General features: G+C 34.5%; 1 protein-coding gene across 1 annotated transcript; it reads left to right on the top strand.

The window, feature by feature from the left end:
- Positions 1-9,789: 9,789 nt before the first annotated feature.
- LOC106833351 (olfactory receptor 4F3/4F16/4F29-like) lies at positions 9,790-10,761 on the top strand. Its single transcript, XM_014844544.3, has one exon. It carries the CDS (start codon positions 9,790-9,792, stop codon positions 10,759-10,761), a length of 972 nt encoding a protein of 323 aa, XP_014700030.1.
- Positions 10,762-22,810: the final 12,049 nt, after the last annotated feature.

The following is a 22,810-nucleotide window of genomic DNA, read 5'->3' as shown; positions in this document are numbered from 1 at the left end:
GTAGTTTTGTTATTATTATTTTTAAAGATATATTTGTATCAGGTGGATATATTCCCTTCTGGTTTCTATTTCTCTCTGTCTCTGTCTTTCTCTTGTGTACAATTTTATGAGTTTAAACATATGCAAACATCCATGGTATCATCACCACAATCAAGGTAATAGACATATGCAACACCTCCCAAATTTCCTTGTATCACTCAGCTTTTACTTTGTGTGTGTGTGTTAAGAACACTAAAAATGAGATATACCCTCTTAACAAATTTTGAAGTGTACAATACCTTACAGTAATCGTTTAAGAACTACGCTGCAAAGCAGAATTCTAAAACTGATTCATTTAGCATAATTAAAATTTTATGCCTGTTAGAAAACAATGCCCTATTTCCCAGCCCCTGGCAACTACTATTGTGTTCTCTACTTCTATAAATTTGACTATTTTAGATACCTCGTATAAGTGGAATCACACAGTATCTGTCCTGCAAATGGCTTATTTCATGTTGCTAATATGCTACTGGTTTATTCTTGTTCCCACAAATGTCAGGATTTCCTTCTTTTTTTGAGGCTAAATAATATCCACTGAATGTAACAATGCCACATTTTCTTTATCCATTCATCTGATTATGGACAATTGGGTTTTTTCCATATCTTGACCATTGTGAATAATACTGCAATGAACATGGGAGTGTAGCTGTCTCTTCCAAGATACCAACATGGCCACTTTGTTTTTAATTGGTTGAGGAATCTCTATACTATTTTCCATAATGTCTATGCCAATTTATATTCCCTCCAACAGTGTAGGAGAGTTTCAATTTCTCCACATCCTCATCACTTTGCTTGTTATACACATATATTGGTAATAGCTATCATAACAGATGTGAGGTGATGTCTCATTGTAGTTTTTATTTGCATTTGTCTGATAATTAATGATGCTGAGGATCTTTTCATATACCTGTTGACCGCTTGTATGATCTTGAGAGAGAAAAACAAAGTTGGAGGCAGCACCCTTTCTTATTTCAAATTATATTACAAAGCTAAAGTAATTAAAACAGTATGGTGCTGATATAAAGACAGCCATATAGATCAATGGAACAGAATAGAGAACCCAGAAATATTTTCATGCATATACGGTCAAGTGATGTTTGAAAAGAATGCCAAGAATACACAATGTAGAATGGATAGTCTCTTTAACAAATTGTGTTAGGAAAACTGGATACTCACATGCCAAAAAAATGAAATTTGTTTCTAATTTACACCATACACAAAAATCAACTCAAATGGTTAAAGACTTAAATGTAAGACCTGAAACTATGAAACTCCCAGGAGAAAGCATAAGGCAAAGTCTTCTTCACATTGGTCTTGGCAATGATTTTGTGGATATTACACCAAAAACACAGGTAGCAAAAGTAAAAATAAGCAAGTGCGACTACATCAGACTAAAAAGTTTCTGCACAGCAAAGCAAACAATTAACAAAGCAGAAAGGCTTTGAAATGAAATGTGAGAAAATACTTGCAAACCACTTATCTGGTAAGAGTTAATTTCCAAAATATATAAGGAACTAAAACAACTCCATAGCAAAAATCAAATAACCCAAATAAAAATTGGACAAAGACCTTAAACAAACATTTCTTCAAAAAAGACATACAAGTATACAATTTTGCTTTGCCTGATCAAATTAACAAAAGGTTTGCCTAGTTATTAGTCTTTTCGAAGAACCAACTTCTGGTTTTGTTGGTCTTCCCTATTTTATATTTATTTACAGAAGTTTTCACTTCTCCTCTTTTCTATTCCACTTCCTCTGAATTTATTCTATTATTTTTCTACTTTTTTATGTTGGAGATTTAGATATGTGAATTTTGGCTTTCTTTTTTTCTCAGTTTTGCATTTCCATTTAAGTACATGTAGGATTTCGTATGCCACAAATTCAGTTCTAATTATTTTAAAATTCCCACAAAATTTTCATCAAAACACAATTTATTTAGAAGTTTTAAAATTTGAAAATGTATGAGAATTAAGACTTTTATAAATTCACAAACTAATAATGCTGTGGTCCGAAATTTTGCTCTACCTAATATTGATTCTTTGAAATATGTTAAGACTGACTTACATTCTCTTCCTTGGTCAGTTTTTATAATTGCTCCATTTGTGTTTGGAAATATGTGTATTTTTTAACTACTGAGTACAGAGTTCCATATATTTCATTTAGGTCTTCTTTGTCCATTCAGTCATTAATATTGTTTATAATTGTTCAAATCCATCATGTTGCTATTTTTTTTGTCTACTTGACTTATAGATGGTATAGGGAATGTATTGAAGTTTTCTATTCTGTTGGAAAAATACTATTTTTAATTGATTTTTGGTTGCATGTTTTGAGATTATTATATTAATTATATAAAACTAGAATGTTCCTGGTGAAATGCACTTTTAATTGTGCAGTAGCTCCCAATAATGCCTTTTGACTTAACATATATTGTCTCGTATAAATACAGCCATGCTTCTGGTTTGTGTTGTGTTTTTGTTTTTGTTTCTTCGTACATCATTTTCCTGTTATTTTACTTCCACTTTTTCTGTATCTTTATGCTTTCTGGTATGTGTCTTGTAAATAGACAATAGATGGATTTTTAAAGTCCATTTTGATGTTCTCTACAAATCTGCAAAGACCAGACAATAGCTGTACTGCATCGATTTCTTATAACAGCTGCTCATTGTTAGAAGCTCTGTCTCTGATGGATGAGCCATTTGGATATATTGATTAATTGTGAAAATTATTCTAAGCTACATCAGAAAAAATCAGTCAAACATTTTCAAATGAGTATTCATTAAACATTGGCCACATGTTCTACACTGTGCACTACTGTTTGCTTGCCTTTACTGATCAAGTTACGACAGGGTGTGGTGGTGGCATTGGACCTGACTGATTGTAAATCTTTGTAAGAGTTAACATGAGGCAATGATACTTGAAGATTACTGGCAATAATTGAACCACAGGAAAAGGTTATAAGACAATGAAAGAAAAGCATCAGTACCTCTTTTATTAAATGTGGTCAAAGATTTTTCTGGAAATGATATATTTATTGTAAAACTTTCTGACATAACGATTCAATTCATCTTATGCTGCTGTAATTAGCATTTTATAACTTGACAGCACTCTTATGAAAAATTTCTGTAGTCTAAGCCTGGGATTTGGGTATCATGGGAATGAAAAGCATCTAGAAATTCAAAGTTGCTAAAGTAAGACGAAGATTTGTGTCCTGTGATTTCTCACTTGCTGTTACCTCCCCGTTGTCATTGATGAGAGTGTTTTTGCCATGAAATCTCTAGTTAGCACTGGAGTAGAGTAATACTCTTTCCCTTTCCAGTTGCTTCTCAAGCATTCTAAAGTGTTGGATTTCTTAGTCAGTCACCTTTAATGACACATTTTAAAGCAAAAATCGTTCTGTACCTTCATCTAAGGCACCATTAAATCCAGTACCTAGAAGCTATTTTTCTTTCTTCTGTTCTTTTGTCATTTTTATTCCCTAGGTGAAAATCAGCATGGACTCTGAGGTATAATTCCCAGGAAAATCCAATCAAGAAAGGGTTGGCTGTTCCCAAGGCCAACATTTGGTCACAACCATTCAAGGTTGCTAATTAGAATCTCTTTTACTTAAGAAAAACAATATTAAGCTCTTTGTTTTGGAAGAAGTTACACTCTCAGTAAGAACATGAAATTGTCCTCCTCCGAACCTAGAAAAATGCTCATACTTCAGATAATATGATGTAAAATAATTGTTTTACAGTTTAGCAAACTGATCATTAACCCAACCTATTCTTGGGTCTTTCTCCAAGTACTGGTCAGTAAATGTTTCTTCTCTTAACTTAATCTACCTTCTTATTGTTATTCAAGATACGTGTGACACATCTATCCTAGGCAAGGCACAGAGAGGAGCATCAGGATGAGCAAGCCATGGATGTTGCTAAGGGTTTTGGGGAAGATATTTTCCAAGGAGATGACACTAGCAGAACAGTGAATGAAGGGTGGGATTTTTGAATAGAAGATGGTGTTCCAAGTGGGAGGAAGCAGCATATTTTCATCTTTTCTATCTTTTATTACTTTCTATTCCTCTATTTAGTATTCCTTTAAGTTTTTCAGAGTAGATAAATTCCTAAGTGATGTTTTCAGTTTCTGTGTGTTATAAACTTCTAATTTCTGGCATTTGGTTCTCAGCATCCATCAATCTAATTCTTATTGTTTTCTTTTAGAAATTAAATCTCTTATATAGTGAAACCTTTCTATTTTCTCAAAAATTTGCAGGGAATTTATCTGCTGTCTGAAGAGAATAGATTCTTTGGCTTAACTCAGGTAAAAGAAAGTTCTGGATCCCACTGCCTTTCTTTGCATATAAGATTAATGACATTGTCATCCGTGAGTGTGAGTCATTTCTAAGGCTGAGAGAAGATTCATCCTTGTTGTTTTTGATGCAACACAGATGAAGCAGACAGAGGAATGCAGTAAACTACAATTCCTGTGTGGAAACTTCACCATAGGGAGCTAACATCAGGTATAGGCAACATTTCAGAAGTTGAGTGCCAAGTTGTTGACATATTTTTCTGATGTGCAAGGAAGGGAGGTTGAGAGTGGGAGAGTTGTAGCAGCTTGGAATAGTCAGAAAGCATGGCACAGTTAGGACATATATAACTAAAATAAAAATATTATGAGAGTTCAATCTATACAAAGCCAGGTAACTGCATTGATTTCCTCCTAATACCTCATGTAGAAGTGGCTCAATGTGTAAATATTTAATTGAAAAGAATCTGTAAAGGATAATTCTGGAGAATAGGGATTTAGAGGAGACTAGAAGTTGGCAAGAATGACGTATGGGAGGTCTTGGACAGTCAGTGGACGGTATGTGGGTAGTAGATAACTGAGCAGGAGTAGAAAGCAGTTGACAAGAGGTGGTAGAGGAGTTGGAGATGAGGTGGTAGATACCAAAACCTCACTATGTCTTCCATGAAATTCTGTCATGTACCTTGGTAGTAAAAGCTACTTTCTCATGCCTTTGAAGTTATTTTTGACCTTAGGTTGTCAGTGACTTACAGAGTAGTATGGTATGAAGACAGAACTCTGGAGACAACTTGTCTTTTAAATTAAAACTTTTTCTTTAAAAAGAAAGATATATGCAAAGCCAAAAATTTATAAAAGTATAAAGAGAAAAAAAATCACCCATAGCCCCTTCATAGAAACACAGAAACTGTTACAATTTTGATGATCTCTTCAGGTAGTTTTCTAATTCACTTGCATCTTTACAACAATTTCAAGAATTGTGTTTGAATTTGACACATAACTGTGTAAAATTAGACAATTCACTTAATCTCATTGAGTCCTTTTTTTCTAATCTGGATCATATTCCTCTTTCCTATACTCTTCCCTTATTGTGCAACAAAAGATATGAAGGGTTTTTAGATGCTATAAACTTTCAAGAAAAAAGAAAATTAATGTTATAAATGTTGGAATTTGTATCCTGTAGGAAATGATTACTAAAACAAGATTAAAAAGATGACAGCATTTATGGTAGGACAGAACTTGAAGAAATTGTCTTAAATTAAAATTATGTGAGAGAATAGTAGCATCTCAATTTAGATGAATTTATCACATGAAGACTAAAAATATTCTGACATACAGTATCTTCATTTCCAGAGATTCCAGATGATATAGTATAGCTATAATATATAAAATTGCTATAATTTATAATATATGTATTATTAACATAGTATTAATGTTTTCTGAATCTGAGATCTGAATTAACAGAAGTATGACTTGCAAGATTTAGGAAATAATTGTATTGTATTTATAATTAGACAGATTCTTATTAAAGTTTTATAACCAAGATTCATTACCACATTAAGGAAATAGAAATGACGTGTAGATAGTGAAGACGATTAGAGAACTACTTACATGTTAAAAAGAGTTGAGAAAGAAGATGTTATTAATAATAAAAATTTGAAATTTATTCTGGATATCGTAAGATTAAGGAGAGATGTAATAGTGTTTTAAAAATAAATTATATGGCTGAGTCATTGACCCCTAGGTTTAGTTGATGGCTCCTTTGGCATTTTTCATGTATATAAAAGATCAATTTGTTGTTAGTGCCATGGAGTCACTTGCAAGTCCTAGTGACCCTGTGTAAAGCAGAGCAGAATCCTGCCCCTTCTTTTCGTGCCATCCTCTCATCTTCTGGTGCTATATCAGACAATGCCTCACTGCTATTCATAGCCAACTTTTTCAGAACTGGGTGACCAGGTTCTTCTTCCTAGGATGCCTTAGTCTGGAAGCTTCGCTGAGACCTGTCCACCATAGGTGCCCCCCCACCCCCCCCCCCCGGATTTGAAACTGCAGTTTTATAGCTTTCAGCATCTCAGCAACATGCTGCCACCACAGTATGACAACTGACAAATGGGCAGTGTGGTTCTCTGGACAGAAAATGAACCCAGGCATAGGCAGTGAATCTTAACCATTAGACCACCTGGTCTGGCTATAAAAGATCACTATATGGTGGGTAATAATACTTTCTATCTCTACTGAGGATTCAGCAGAAGCAAGTGGTCCTAAATAATCTTCCTAAGTAAATTGTATTTGAGGATTTGGAAAGGAGTGAAGACAACCATTTGTGAAACCTGCACTGAGATGCCCAAAGCAGGTTTTAGAATTTACACATTTGCATGTATTTAAATTTAAGCTATGCATTCTGTATTTAGGCTGGATCTGCCCTTTGGCCTCTAAGCTACAAGAATTTTAGTCCCTCCATATGTTAATTACTCTAATTAGAATACTTATTTGAAGAGTAATCTTCATCAGGTCCAGCCTGTAGAGTAGACATTACCAGTAGAGAAAGATGACAAAGTCTTTGCACACCCAACTATCTACAATACTTCTCAGAATGCAGGCAATGGTGAACAGTATGAAATGATGCAGACAGATCATATGGATAAAGATTTAGCTACTCTGAGGTACTTGGTGATCTTCATGAGACCAGTTTCAAGAAGGTGGAGGGGACTGCTGTCAGACTGCAAGGAGTTGAGGAGGAGGTCACGGATGGGCAGTAGAGCAGATAGTATTAAGGGGGATAAATATTTCTTGAAAGAAGGAGGTAGAGGGAGAACATACTGGAAAGGTAGTATAGACTCAAATTAAAGCAGCACATTCTAAATTAGGAATGTGTACTTTCAGAAGCAATTATAGCTATATAATAAATGTGCTAGTCAAGAAGAGTAATCTGATGGTCATGTTCGGTTGGATGAGGAGAGATAAGTTGTTCTCTATCATAGGATTTCAATAATGGTTAGTGAAAGCAAATGGAAGAATTGAAAAGAGCAGGATGCATAAGATACTTGTAATACTATACATAACAAATCTGGAGGAAAAGCTACATTGGGGATCAGATGATTGTGAGTTTTGTGGTAGTCACATTAAATTTAAAATGCACAAGATCAGTATATAAGCATCTATGTGATTGTACTTAGTAGGCTATGGGAAATACAACTATATTGTTTAGGGTAGAATTAGGAAATTAATGATATACCTCCTCAGCATCAACTAGCATTTAAATGTTAATGAAAATGCTAGACTTCATATATATTGTCTTTCACACACTGGTCAAGTATTTGAAGACGTTATAATTCAGATACCAAGAAAGTCCATTAGGAGAAGAGAACAAGGCAAGATCTTAAGTATTGTCAGTATTTATATAATGATGAAAGATGAAAAACCAGGGAATGACAAAAGGAGAAGTTTGAGATTTAGGATTACCAGGAGAATTTAGTGCCACTTAGGATGTTTATAATAATATCACTATAGCTAATAGTTATTGAATTTTTGCTATGTGTCAAATATTGTTTGAAACTCTAATCATGGCAATTTTTGAGGCCAGGACTCTTATTACTCCAATTAAATAGATGAGTAAACTTAGATCCAATAAGATTAAGTAATTTATCTAAGGTCAATGTAAGTGGTAGAGCAAGTGGTTGAGACAAGTTTAAACCCATTAGTCTAGCTTGTGATTCCTCATTTTTAACCAATATTTAACATCTGTCTCTCCAGAACATTAAACATAAGAAGGAAAATGAATAAATCAATATAAATAAGCTACATAATACCTAAATTTGGATATTCAGAAAGATTAGCAGAATTGGATTTTTATTTTAAATTCTATTTCTTTGCTATCTTGTAGAGAAATTTTCACTTGTCTTCAAGATCAGCCTTCATTGTGACAGAAAGTATTTGGGATGACATTAATTCTAAGTTTGTAGCCTTAAAAAAATCAAACTCTTAAGTGTCAACTTTTCTTTGATTTACACAAAATCACAAATAAATAAGAATATCACTATTGAGAGTCATAATTTACTCCAAACCCCAATGCCATGTTATCTACTTATTTCACAGATTTTTAGACACTTTTCTATTTTTAAGTTATTATTCCAACAATACTTAATATGGAGTCTAACAATGGGATAAGGTGTCATTTACATCCCTGGAGAGATTAGACAATGAAAACAATGTTAGACTACACTGGATATATTGGATGAATCTTGGAATTGGGTGGTTGGTATAGATGATTTCTGAAGATTCATTTCAAGTATTTCAATTTTATGCATGAAACACACATTAAATATACTAATATAAGGCTGATGTTAAGTACAGGACTGTGCAAAGTAGTCGATGCTAATTTCAATACAAAATAATAATAGCATGCGAAAGGTTCCTGATCAATATAAACAAGACACTTTAGAGTTGAACAATTTATATGAATTTAAACAAATAATGATTTCTTTTGAAATCCAAATTTAGGGCTGGAAGATTAGGTGCAATGGAGATCTTAAAGCCCATCAGATAAAGACCGAAATCATGAAGGGAAACAAAATAGGGAGGATACATTCAAGAGGCATAATAGGTAAAACAAATAGATATTCTAAGGGTGTTCATGTACAATCCAGGAGCTACAGTGATCTTAACTAAGACTAAACTCAATAGCTATAAAATAAGTAATAGCTGTATTTAATCATACAACAATTATATATTGTATATAGCAAAATATCGCAAACAAAATTAATAGAAAATTGATTTAGAATGTATGTATAGCAAATGACAAAAGCTTAATATCTATAATACAAAAAATGTTCTTACAAATTGGCAAGAAAAAGCATAGAAGGAAATGGGAAACGACATGAACAAGAAATTCACAGAAGAGCATATCCAAATTGCAAGAAAACACCTGTTCAAATTTATTGGTTGTGAGGGAAATTAAAATTAGACTAAGAATGAGCTATCACTTTAAATCCACTATACTGGCAATAATTTTAAAAAGGGCTAATTTTTATTCTTGTGGAAATATGCATTGTTACAACCTATTTGGAAAGCAAACAAACAAAACTACTAAAATTAGAAATATATGTATTTTGACCCAATAATCCCCCTCCTGGGAATCTATGACATAGAAAGAAAAGAAGTAATACACAAGATTGTATGTATTTATTGCCTACATTTTCCCTTCTTGATCATACACTAAACCCCAAATTAAATTTGAGACGCGATTAACTAATACTAAAGATCTAGGCATGGAAAAATTTCTCTGTGCTGGCTTTCTGTGATACTTGTACTATGTAAATTCTAAGGGGCTGTGTAAAATGGCAACACAATCTTTGATTTTTTACATTTGTGTCACTCTATAGCCAGGACTTCCCTTTCAACTTAAAAATTATGTTTTTCTCCCTCTTACACTCTTCAGGTAACTTTAGGGTCAGCCTTGCACACGAAGTTGATGGATGGAGGAAATCACTCAACGGTGTCTGAATTTTTATTGCTGGGACTCTCCAGTTCCTGGGAGATTCAGATTCTTCTTTGTCTGTTTTCCACAGTATTTTATGTAGCGAGTATGCTAGGAAACCTTCTCATTGTGCTCACAATCACAGCAGACCATCACCTACATTCCCCCATGTACTTTTTGCTGGCAAATCTCTCCTTCATTGACACGGGTGTTTCCAGCATTGCAACCCCGAAGATGATTTATGACCTTTTCAGAAAACGTAAAGTCATATCCTTGAAAGGGTGTATTACTCAGATGTTCTTTATTCACACTGTTGGTGGTACAGAGATGGTGCTTCTCATAGTCATGGCCTATGACCGATACATTGCTATCTGTAAGCCCCTCCACTACCTGACCATCATGAGCCTAAGAATGTGCCTTTCACTTTTGGCTGTTGCTTGGACCATCGGACTCATCCATTCTGTGGCCCAGCTGGCATTTGTTGTAAACTTATCCTTTTGTGGTCCCAACAAAATGGATAGCTTCTATTGTGATTTTCCTCAGTTCATCAAACTTGCATGTACGGACACTTACAGACTGGAGTTTCTGGTCACTGCCAACAGTGGTTTCATCTCCATGGGCACTTTCTTCATCCTGGTTGTGTCTTACATCTTCATCCTGGTCACAGTTCACAAACATTCTTCAGGCGGTTCATCAAAGGCCCTCTCCACTCTCTCAGCTCACATCACTGTGGTCGTCTTTTTCTTTGGCCCTTGTATTATTGTCTATGTGTGGCCATTCCCTACCTTACCAATAGATAAATTTTTAGCCATCTTTGATGCCCTTATCACTCCTTTTATGAATCCTATTATCTATACATTTAGAAATAAGGAGATGAAAGTGGCAATGAGGAGACTGTTTGATAAGGTTTTAAGTTTCAGGAAAAGTTATTTCTTGCAAAATCCAAGAAATTCAGATTCTTCTTGACTACTCTTGGAAATTAATCTCTACACTTTTCACAATTTTTTTCAGTTTCATTAGTGATTTGAGTAACTACTATGACATCTTTCTTCAAGGTCTCTGTTCTGATCTGGTCAGTTTTTCACAGGGACTCCTGCTCTGGGATCCTGAAAATGTTGAGGAGGAGTGACGTCAGCCTTGAAATGTAGTGTTCTGCTTGTTTATGATTGAAGACTTTATTGAGGGCTGAAGTCACATTACGGGCACATTTTCCATTAAAATAAATTGTTTCCTACTCTTCTCTTTGGTAGCGATTCTCAAAGATATATCTCTCCTAATCTATATATGTATTGTTATTCATGCCCTTTGAGTTTTTCATTGTCTATTTACCTGGTAGAATGAGAAAAGTGAAGATAATTGCCTGAGTAGCTTTGAGAATGTGAGGCTTCTAGCATCAGGATTTTCTTATCCACACTAAGATTTAGTTAGTACTAAGGGTTTTCGATTTAGTTAGGATTGGGAGGTGAAATTCAGGATAAATCATAGTGTGACAACTCAGAAAAGTTTAAAATTATTAATTAGTCAAATGTTTTGAGACCAGAAGATGTAATTCTTCTGCCCGTCAATGTATATGGTAATTAGTTTTACATCATTTTTTTCCTAAATAACAGTCATTATTTTTACATGACAAAGAAAACTATGGGGATATTAAAATTATAAGTGAATTCAATATTTTGGAGCTAAAAAGAAGTCACTCTGGTTTATGAATAAGTGAATAAAATGAAAAATGTTTCTATATTGTGAACCAGCTTTATAACTAAATAAAAAGAAAATACAAAATGTAGAAATTGCAAAAGAAAATTTATTACAAAACTGGAGATAGAAAGCTATAATGGAGAAATATACTTAACTTTCATGTGATAAGCTATACATAACTAGTAACTAGATTGATAAATATATTGTCCAGATATAGCATAAATAACTATTCAAAGAGTATTTCATTTTTCTTTCTGAATTACCAAATGAAGAGCATCAGGTGTTGAGTGAAGGCATTATTATTCACATGTAGATTGGGCAGCTAATTATGAAACTTTCTTGCCATCCATGAAGATCCAAATGATCATCTGCAGCAATAGATTGTTAGTAAAAGATGGGAAAGGTAATGTTCAGGGCTGCAGTTAACGTTTCTGACAAATCTTTACACTCATCCCTGCACAAATTTGCCAGTGAACCTCAGCTAAAAGATCAGACCCTCTTACCCTGGGGGAAAGATATGTTGGCACACCTTTTTGTATTTCTCGCCTTCGTGTATTACAAATTTTCATCCTATTTTAGTTAAGATATAATTGACATGTAACATTATATTAGTTTCAGCATACAATATAATGTTTTGATGTTGTGAAATGATCACTAATTTTTTTTTATGATGGGAACTTTTAAAATCTATTGTATTAGTAACTTTGAAAGACACAATACAGTATTATTAACTATTGTCATCATGCTGTACATTAAATCCCCAGGACTTATCTATTTTATAACTGGAAGTTTGGATCATAACTTTTTAAACCAGCTTTTCTGTGGTGTATGTATAGTGAATCATCAAATTTTGCTAATAGGAAGCATGCTATAATACATCATTGTGCACTTTTCTGATGATTTTCTTAGAATAAAATCTTAGATATGCAGTTACTGGCAAAGCACAATATTCTTAAGTAGTATTCTTAAGAGTAATATTCTTAAGACTTTTGGTTGATATTACTAATTATCCTTCTGAATGAGGAGGATTTTGTTTAAAAATTTAGGCACTGATCTAAATATTTTCATTTTCATTCAAATCAGTATATATTCAAAATTCCCTTGATTTATTTACAAATTTCAAGCTTAATAGCTTTCTTCCCTTTTACAATTTTGGGCATCTGATTTACTAAGAGTTTTCATCAAAAAATATGTGTTGTCTTTTGTAAAATGTTGTATCTTGTTGAACATTTTGTGTCAGGGTTTTTGTGTTTTGAATGAAGTACTTTCAATCTGGAAGGTGAAATCTTCTTTTCTTTCTGGAAAGTCTTTTTGAGTGGTAATCTTAAAGATGTGTTCTCTTCCATTGTGTTTTCTTGTTTGTGATCACAATTATGTGTATATTGACTGTTTCATATCTATATCTTCTCTTATACCTTTTGATCTTTTAATTCATTTTCATGCCATTGGGTTCTTACCCCGTCATTATTTCTCTCCTGTTGTGTTTCAGCAGTGTCTACTTTCATGTGATCTCTTTCCAATTTTACCTTAGCATCAGTGATGAATAATTGTTTCCTACTATTTCTTTCTTGAGATATTTCTGATATGTCTGTTCATATTTAATCTCTTTTTCTGACTTATCTTTTAAGGTTTTAAATCTCTATGCTTTTTATAAACCTGTGATTTAAAAAAAAATCATGGTGAAATATTTGGTCCCGATTTTAATCTGCTCTGTGGCAATGTCTTTCTGGAGTCCTTTCCCTGCTATTTTTTTTCATGTTTATTTTCTCTCTTTTTTTTTTTCATTTATAGATCTTATGCTACCTCTTTTTATTTTTAACTTTTTAAATTTTTAAATATTGTCTTTAAAAAATTACTTCATACTTATTTAGTACTTTACTGTTTAGAAAGCACAGTTGTAATCTTACACTCTTTCTTATTTACAAAATTATAATTTGCTTCATTATCTTGTTTTATGTATGCTTTTACCCTCTTTTCATCTCTTTCCTCAGATCACTCCTTTCTCTTTGTATTTTTGGGTTTCTTTCTTGGTGAAATTAACATACAGCTTCAAATAGGAAGGTTTCCCATATGCCTATCTTGGGGTCTGCTCTTCATTCTGGAACCATCATTGCTTGTGGGTAAAAGTTTCTGTCTTTGAGCCTGGGGTGGAGGTAGGTAAGGAGAAGCCAGAGTGATGTTCTACATATGGAGGTATATTGCCCCTGGTACTACAGACTCACACTCTGTTCATGATCTTTTCTCCATGTTCCTAGCTTCTAGGGCAATGCAGTCTTTCTTTTTTATCTCTCTCTTCTTTTTTTTTTTTTTTTGGTGGTGAGTACTTGAAAAATCTACTTTCTTAACTGTGGACTCTTTTTAAAATTTGGTATACTTTTTCTTGCACCAACTCTTTGTAGGAGTTTCATGTCAGTGAGTGAATGGAACTGTCTTCTAGCTTAGCGGGATTTTTTTTTCTCATTAGCTAATTTTGTTTCTTTGCCTATGTAAGCTTTTTTTCTCCTTTACTTCTATCAGCCAGTGGGGTTAGTCGGGAAGTTATAGGGCTGTACGTAACGCAAAAATGTTTTAGTTTCTCTCTCCCCTTCACACCAAACAGATATAATACTTCTTACAATTTGTGTTTACTACTTCTATAACTAGAAAAAAATACCAAGATTGAATTGTATTTATCTTCTAAATTTTCTCTTTCTTGTCTTTAATGTCATAAATGACACAATAGATCTTCTATCTGATACTTTTTCTTTGATGTTTATCTTCTCTTTTTGTACTCTCTTCCTTTCTCCCATGAATCAATGGGAATATTATGGCTGCATGTGACATAAGAAACTTTGGAACTGGAAGAGACTGTAAAAGTCATTTTCTATAGCCTGCTTATTTTACAGATGAGGAAAATATACTATAGAGACATGAAGTGAGATTTCTTAAGCTATAGAGTGAGCTAGTGACTAAACTTGAATAGAACTGGAGTCTTATGATTCATAATCCACAACCGACTTCAACACACTACAGTTGTTTCTGACTTAAAAGTATTATTTTTAATGTGAAATTGTGTATCCTGTAATATAACTTATAGGTAAACTCTTCCAGATGGATTATGAATATGCTAGCTTTCGATTACAGAAAAGAAGAGCCTTACAAATAATTAAAACACACACACATACATCCTGGGTGTTTCTACCAAGTTTTATGTTTTACCTATCGAGATTCTTTATTTGAGTTGATTTTAGCATAAATATAATAAAGTTATATTTAAATGTTCCTTGGAAATCCTTCTTTAACCTTACTCATGAAATAAATATTTTCAAAGTAGATAAAGAAAACGTGTTTCTTAAAAATATTTTTTAATCTCTTTTGTGACTCATTAACAGCTTCCACTATTGATACAGCAGGATTCTGGATGACAATTCCCTTGGATAACTGAACTCATATTGGCGATCTCAAGACTCTGAAGTACCATTTGGTCAGCACTCTCCGGTGTGCCAACGAGCCGTATCTCCTACAATATAGTAATTTTATATCGATTTGTGCACAAAGTAATGGTAGTTTTAACCAGGGGGAGGTTGAATGTGGTTAACTCTTTGGAAACAGTCACATGTGAGGTCTTTAAATGAGTGGGTTGATTGCAAATGTTGAAATAGCTTGGGGATATGAGTACACAATGTTGAAGTCCCCAAAGGTGACTTTTGAATAAATCCTTCTAGTGACAGGATTATTTTGTGTAGAAGTTATATGTTAAGAATTAATTGTTGCCTTGTCTGATAGAAGCAGCTTTACTTGAGCATGATGAGCAAGAATCAATACAAATGAGAAGAAAGAGGACATGAAGTCAGAAATTCATATTACATTTTTATTTTGACCCATTGGTCAAATCCCAAAAGGGGAACCAGAATGGTTAGAAGGCAGTCTTGTAAGTGGGAATAGAATCTGATTTGATTTAGTGCTGGGCTTTATTTCATTTCTTGACATGGAGACAGAGCACCTTTGTTTTATCTATTAATTAGAGAGTAGTGAGAGCTGAATTTCTTCTATAGGAAGCTAAAGGAGGTCATGTGGATCAAGACAATGAAAGTCTGGAAACTCACCAGGATGCTCTGAGGTGTAGGTATTATACAGATTTGCCTTCTTCTACCATGGTTATTTAAACAGCCAGAATGAATTATAAATGTGTTTGAAGTAGCGTAAGAAATCCAGATGCTTATGAGCACTTGAGGACAAAGCATCCTTCTCATTCACTTAGATCTTCCTAGGTTCTGAGACCAGAAAATGGGGCATCCAGACAGGGACAAAGGTGTGTCCCACAATCAGAGTCCTGAGCAAAAAGTGGTATTCTCTACATACCGGTAAAGAGACAGACAGAATCCATTTCAGTTTTAAGACTTACTGTTATAACATATTTCCCCTCTCTTTATCTCAGTTTCCTTCACTGTAAAAAGTAGCTGATAATACCAACTTTTACGGCTTTTGTAAATATCAAACAGGATAGTGTATGTGAAAGATTTATCATGTTGTCTTGAGCATGGTAGCTACTGTTTTTGTTTTTGTTTTGGTTGTTATTATATCCTAGATAGCTCATCAACCACAGCTCCAGTCTGGGAAATATTCCCTGATTATGTCTCAGTAATAGTTTAAACTCCAATGTGAAGCTGTATCCCCAAATAAATTACATCCATATCTTAAAGCGCAGCATAGGTCTTTATTTTTTTCTACAGACAGCTCTGATTACCCTGGCTCATGGATATTTTCCTGCTTCAAAAATTCTATAACCATACTACTCATTAGACTTCCTTTACATACTACATTTTTAATTTATATTTTTCTGTGTGCTGAACTATAAAAGGCTTAAGTGTAGTGAATATTTTAGTATTTCAGTAAGTCCATAGTGTCTTGGAACAATGCATTGCACATGGTAGGCTTCCAGTAAGTTTTTGTCGATTGATTACAGATGGTTATGATAAGTGGAAAAAGAAAGGATAATGCAAATTTACTGATAATGTAAGTAGTGCAAAAGAAATTAGAGAAGAAGGAGATTAATATGAAGAGAGGCCTTTCTGTGGGATAGCAGACATAAAAAACTGCAGAGTGCTGGCCCAGTGACATAGTGGTTAAGTTCATGCACTTCACTTCAGCACCCTGGAGTTCACTGGTTCAGATCCCGGGTATGGACCTATACATGTTTATCAAGTCATACTGTGGCAGGCATTCTACATTTTTAGTGGAAGAAGATTGGCACAGTTGTTAGCTCAGGGCCCATCTTCCTCAGCAGAAAGAGGAGGATTGGCAGCGGGTACTAGCTCAGGGTTAATCTTCCTGTAAATAAAAACAAAACTGCAGAGGAGGGAAATGGTGAATACGGTAGCAGTCTAATGCAAAGAATGCACTTCATTACATACTGAGCTAACATTGTGTTAGAAAATGGTAGAAATGTTAGACTTGGAAGAATTACTTAGCATCAGGCTCCTCAGCCCCTTTATTTTACAGATGATGAAACAGTTCAAGAAGTGAGTTGAACAGTTAATAATACTCTATTGCATACGTGAAAGTTGTTAAGAGAGTAAATCTTAAAATGCTCATCATTAGAAAAAAAAGTTCTGTAACTATGCACAGTGCAATTTGTTAACTAGACTTATGGTGGAGATCACTTCCAAATATATACAAATATCAAATCATTATATTGTACACTTGAAACTAATATAGTGTTGTAGTGTCAATTACACTTCAATGAATAAAGTGAAATTCTGAAACACGGTCCAACATGAATGAACCTTGAAGATATTATACGAAGTGAAATAAGCCAAATGCAAAAGGAAAAATACTGTAAGATTCCACTTATAAGAGAGACCTAGAGTAATCAAATTCATAGAGACAGAAAGTAGAATGGTGTTTGCCAGGGTCTTGGGGGAGGGGAGAATGGAAAGTTGTTATTTAGTGGGTATAGAATTTCAGTTTGGGAAGACAAAAAGATCTGCGGATGGATGCTGGTGACAGTTTCACAAAAACGTGAATGGACTTAATGCCACTGAACTGTACACTTAAAATGGTAAATTTTATGTTATGTATATTTTATCACAATAGAAATTTTTTTCTCAATTAGAAAAAAAGTAATGAGTCAAGTGTGGAAGAGGTGGGAGAAAGAACTGACTCAAGTTCCCGTAGACTTAGGCATCGGACTTGATCACAACTCTTCTGATTCCAAGTACAGTGTTCTTTTTGCCATTCCATGAACCATAAAAAGTGAACATGGACAACGATATGCAAATATTAATCACATAGGATTTTGTTTGCTACATTGCATTAGCTCATCCTTGCTTAGATTTTGCAACATAAATATCTTTTCTGGCTTGCCCTTACTCTACTGTATGTTGTCACAGCTCAAGCTTTGTGATAACTTCCAATCCCTGAGCTGTGCAATAGCTGAATACCTTTAGTGTTTCTACATTAACTTTTCTCTTTATGAGGAAAAGGTTAATATGATTTGATAAATCTGCAATAGCATGAGGCTAAGCATGAGTGAGTATTAACGAGACTGATCACATTGCATATAGGAGGCCATCAAAGGCAAATGGAAAAATGAAGATCATCAGAAATTGCCTGAGGTGTGGGGACCTCCATGAGCAGGACTAACAGACTGTGAGGGAGAAATCACTGAGTTAATCTGTTTCCTCTTTCTCCTCTCATGTTATTCCAGGGCATTCCTAGTCTGCCTCTCATAACTCTTTGATTCAACAGAAGATTTCGGCTAATTTTCTCTTATCAAATCCTAGATTTAGGGAGGCTGGGGAACTAGAAGCAGTGCTTTGTAGCAATGAGTTACTGCCTATTTTATGCAACTATGGTTTAAACTGTTACATTAGAGGTGTTTTGGCTGTGTGAAGTGAGACAATATTTTCTTTACAGTTTGAAACTCATGAAGTCAGTAACTCCTCACTAAGTTGGTTTCCTCTCTATTCTCTAATTCAGGTAAAATTAATGTCACCTCTTTTTTTGCTTGAGGAAGATTAACCTTGAGCTAACACCTGTGCCAATATTCTTCCATTTTGTATGTTGGACACTACTACAGCAAGGCTCCTGAGTGGAGTAGGTGTACACCTGGGATCCAAACCAGCACACCCCACCAAAGCGAAGTGTGCAGAACTTTAACCTATCGGTCATGGGGCTGGGCCCTGAGGTAGGATTTGTTATTCCCAGTTCATAAATGAAGACGCTTCAGACTAGAAGTTACATGCCTATAAAATGATTGAGTTGGGGTTAAAACCAAATCCTGCCAATTTCTCAATCAAACTTTGTTGCAAGTAACAGAAACAAGAAGAGAGGAGCTATTTTCATGATGAGGTATTTTACAGAACCCAAGAGCAGAACCATCAGGAACCGGTACAGGAATGGGAGCAGCAGAGGCAATTAAAGCCAATTTTTTTTTCCAACTCTCTGAGGTCATGTGGTCTCTCATTTGTACTTTTGTACTTCTCTCTATGTCCTCCTCCTGTGACTACATTCTTTTAGCTTAAGTGGACAGCAGAGTCTAACCAGCATTTATGAATTCTAAATTTCAAATTTCTAGGAGACTGAATTTGGTTGGCAAGGTGGAGTCAGAACCATCAAGGCTCAGGGCCCTTCCTTTGAGTTAGTTCTAGATCCCATTGCTGTGTACCTCCTCTGGGTCTTTGCTCTGTCAAATACTCCCTTTTAGTGCCACATCATTAGTCCATCCTCTCTATTCCTTTATGAATATAAGTATTCAAATGTGGCAACATCTCTCCTGTGCTTAAAAACACAAAACAAAACTTCTCCTTGAATCCACTGTACTTCTAATTATGGATTAATCTCTGTAGTAGTTTCCTATAACTGCTGTAACAAATTTGCACAAACTTAGTGGCTTCAAAATTAGAAATTTATTTTCTCACAGTTCTGGAGGCCTGAAGTCTGAAACAAGTTTCACTGGGCTGAAATCAAGGTGTCAGCAGGGCCATGCTCTCTCCAGAAGCTCTAGGGGAGAATCCTTTCCTTGCCACTTCCATCTTCTGGTGGCTGTCCATTTTCATTAGCTTGTGGCAGCATCAGTCCAATCTCTTCCTCTGCAAACACATCACCTCCTCCTGTTCTGTCTCAAATCTCATGCTGCTTTTCTCCTCTAAGGACACTTGTGACTACATTGAGAGCCCACTTAGATAATCCAGGACAATCTCCCCATCTCAACATCCTTCGTTTAATAACATCTACAGAGACTCCCGCATTTTTTCTTTTACTGAGGTTATGATATATTACATTGTGAAATTTCAGTTGTATGGTATTAGTCAGTCACCTTGTAGGTGCGCCCCTTCACCCTTTGTGCCCACCCTCATCCCCCTTCCTCCTGGTAAATACTAAATAATTCTCTTTGTCCATGTGTTTGTTTGTCTTCTACAGATGAGTGAAATCATACAGTGTTTGTCTTTCTCCATCTGGCTTATTTTACTTCATCTTCATTTTTTTTTTCTTTTCTTTTTCTTTTTTTTTTTTTGCCATACAATGCAACATTCACAGGTTCCAGGGGTTAAGATGTGGATATCTTGTAGAAGGGGGCATTTTCAGCCTACTGAAATCTCTGTCTTCCTCATTCACAGGCAAATACTTTGAGAGAGTTTTATACCCTTGCTGTGACCTTGCAATTCTTGGTCACTACTCTTGGTTAACAATTTCCTTGATACCAGTCCAGTGTTTTCTTTCTTGATTTTTTGAATGGAATTCAGCACTGTTGATAACCTTGTCTTTTTAAAAATGCTCTTTTCTCCTGTTACTCTCCTGGTTTTCCTCCTTCTGTCTCTGACTCTTTCTCAGTATTCTGCACCACTATTTCTTCTCTGTATTCTTTTTGTCGGTTTTTGTTCCTCTGATTATCCCCTAAATCGTATTGTTCCTTAGGGCTCTGTCTCAGGCCTATTTTCTTTTCACTTTAAACGATTTCCTTGGGTGATTTTGTCTTCTTCTTTACCTTGCCTGAGTAGACATGGTATTCAAAAAGATGCTGCTAAGATTGATGCCAAAGAGTATACTACCTATATTTTCTTCTAGGAGTTTTATGGTTTCAGCTCTTACATTCAAGTCTTTAATCCATTGCAAGTTAATTTTTGTGTATGGTGCAAGATAGTGATCTACTTTCATTCTTTTGCATGTAGCTGTAGAGTTTTCCCAACACCATTTGTTGAAGAGAATTTCCTTCTTCCATTCTATGTTCTTGGCTACTTTGTCAGAGGTTAACTCTACATAAATATGTAATTTTATTAGTGGAGTTTCAATTCTGTTCCACTGATCTGTGTGTTTTTTTTTGTGCCAGTACCATACTGTTTTTATTGCTATAGCTTTGTAGTATATTTTAAACTCAAGGACTGTGATGCCTCCAGCTTTGAACTTTCTTCTCAGGATTGCTTTAGCTACTTGGGGTCTTTTGTGGTTCCACATAAATTTTAGGATTCTTTGTTCTAGATCCATGAAGAATGTCATTGGGATCCTGATTGAGATTACATTGAATATGTAGCTTGCTTTAGGTAGTATGGACATTTTAATTATGTTTATTCCTCTGACTCAAGAACATGAAATATGTTTCCATTTCCTATATCTTTGTCAATTTCTTTAAATATTGTCTTATAGTTTTCATTGTATAGATCTATCACTTCTTTGGTTAAATGTATTCCTAGATATTTTATTCTTTTTGTTGTGATTCTAAATTAGATTGTATTCTTGACTTCCTGTTCTCCTAGTTCCTTATTAGTGTATAGAAACACACCAGATTTTTCTAAGTCAATTTTGTACCCTGCAATTTTGCTGTAGTTGATTATTTCTAATAGTTTTCTGATGTATTCTTTAGAATTTTCTATATATAGAATCATGTCATCTGCACACAGCAAGAGGTTCATTTTTTTTTTTTTTTTTTACAATTTGGATTGCTTTTACTTCTTTTTCTTCCTAATTTCTCCAGCCAAACCTCCAGTACCATGTTGAACAAGAGTGGCAAGAATGGGTATCCTTGTCCTGTTTCTGTTCTCAGAGGAATAGCTTTTAGTCTTTCACCACCAAATATGATGTTGGCTGTGGATTTGTCATATATGGTCTTTATTACATCAAGGTACTTTCCTTCTATACCCTTCCTATTGGGGTTTCTGTCATAAATGGATGTTGGATCTTGTCAAATGATTTCTCTGCATCTATTGAGATGAACTGGTGGTTTTGATTCCTCATTTTGTTAATATGGTGTATCACATTTATTGATTTGCAGATGTTTGAACCATCTGTGTCTCTGGTATAAATCTCATTTGATCATGGTGTCTGATCTTGTTAATGTATTGCTGTATTTGGTTTGACAATATTTTGCTGACGATTTTTGCATCTATGTTCATCAGTGATATGGATCTGTAATTTTCCATTTTTGTGCCATCCTTCCCTAGTTTTCTCAGGATAATGTTGACCTTACAGAATGAATCAGGAAGTGTTCTGTCTTCTTCATTTTTTGGAATACTTTGAGGGGTATAGGTATTAAACCTTTGAATGTTTGGAAGAATTCCCCATAGAAGATATCTGGTCCTATACTTTTGTTCTTTGGGAGGTTTTTGATTACTGTTTCAATCTCTTTATTTGTGATTGGTCTTCAGTATCTCTATTTCTTTTTGATTCAGTTTTAGGAGGTTGTGTGATTGTAAAAATTTATCCATTTCTTCTAGGTTATTCAATTTGTTGGCAAATAATTTTTCATAGTATTCTCCTATAATCCTTTGTATTTATGCAGTATTTATTGTAATTTCTAACTTTTCATTTTTAATTTTATTTATTTGAGACTTTCCTCTATATGTTTATAATACATATGTAATATATGTAATAAGATAGAATATATTTATATAATATGAATTATTTATCTGTCTATATATCTATTTATTTACTTTGGATGCTGCTTTGTGTTCCCACCCACAGTGCTGCTGCCAACACTACCATTTGTTGATTCATGGAATATATTTACCTCCTTATATGTTGCTACGGTGTCACGTACAATATTGCATCTGGGCATATTTTTATGGGAAGTGAAGTGTGACCATGGGCTCACACCATAGCATTTGCTGGACTTTCTCATGCTCCTGCACCAAGAAACAATGGATTGATAGAGTAATGGCATTGCCTGGGCAATGGTTTCATAACACCTGGCAGGTGAAGACCTTGCAAGTTTAGGAAGTTTGACGAAGTACATATCTTGTATAATGGCCAAGATATATATTGCTACCTGTTTTAAAGATGGAATGTATAAACTCAAGGTGGGAAAAAGTCACTCTAACAATAAACCCAAGGAATTTTCTGGGGA

The sequence above is a fragment of the Equus asinus genome, chromosome 2 (assembly GCF_041296235.1).
Source record: "Equus asinus isolate D_3611 breed Donkey chromosome 2, EquAss-T2T_v2, whole genome shotgun sequence".
In the NCBI taxonomy this organism is placed as follows: domain Eukaryota; kingdom Metazoa; phylum Chordata; class Mammalia; order Perissodactyla; family Equidae; genus Equus; species Equus asinus.
This window is presented reverse-complemented; position numbering and strand designations above follow the sequence as displayed.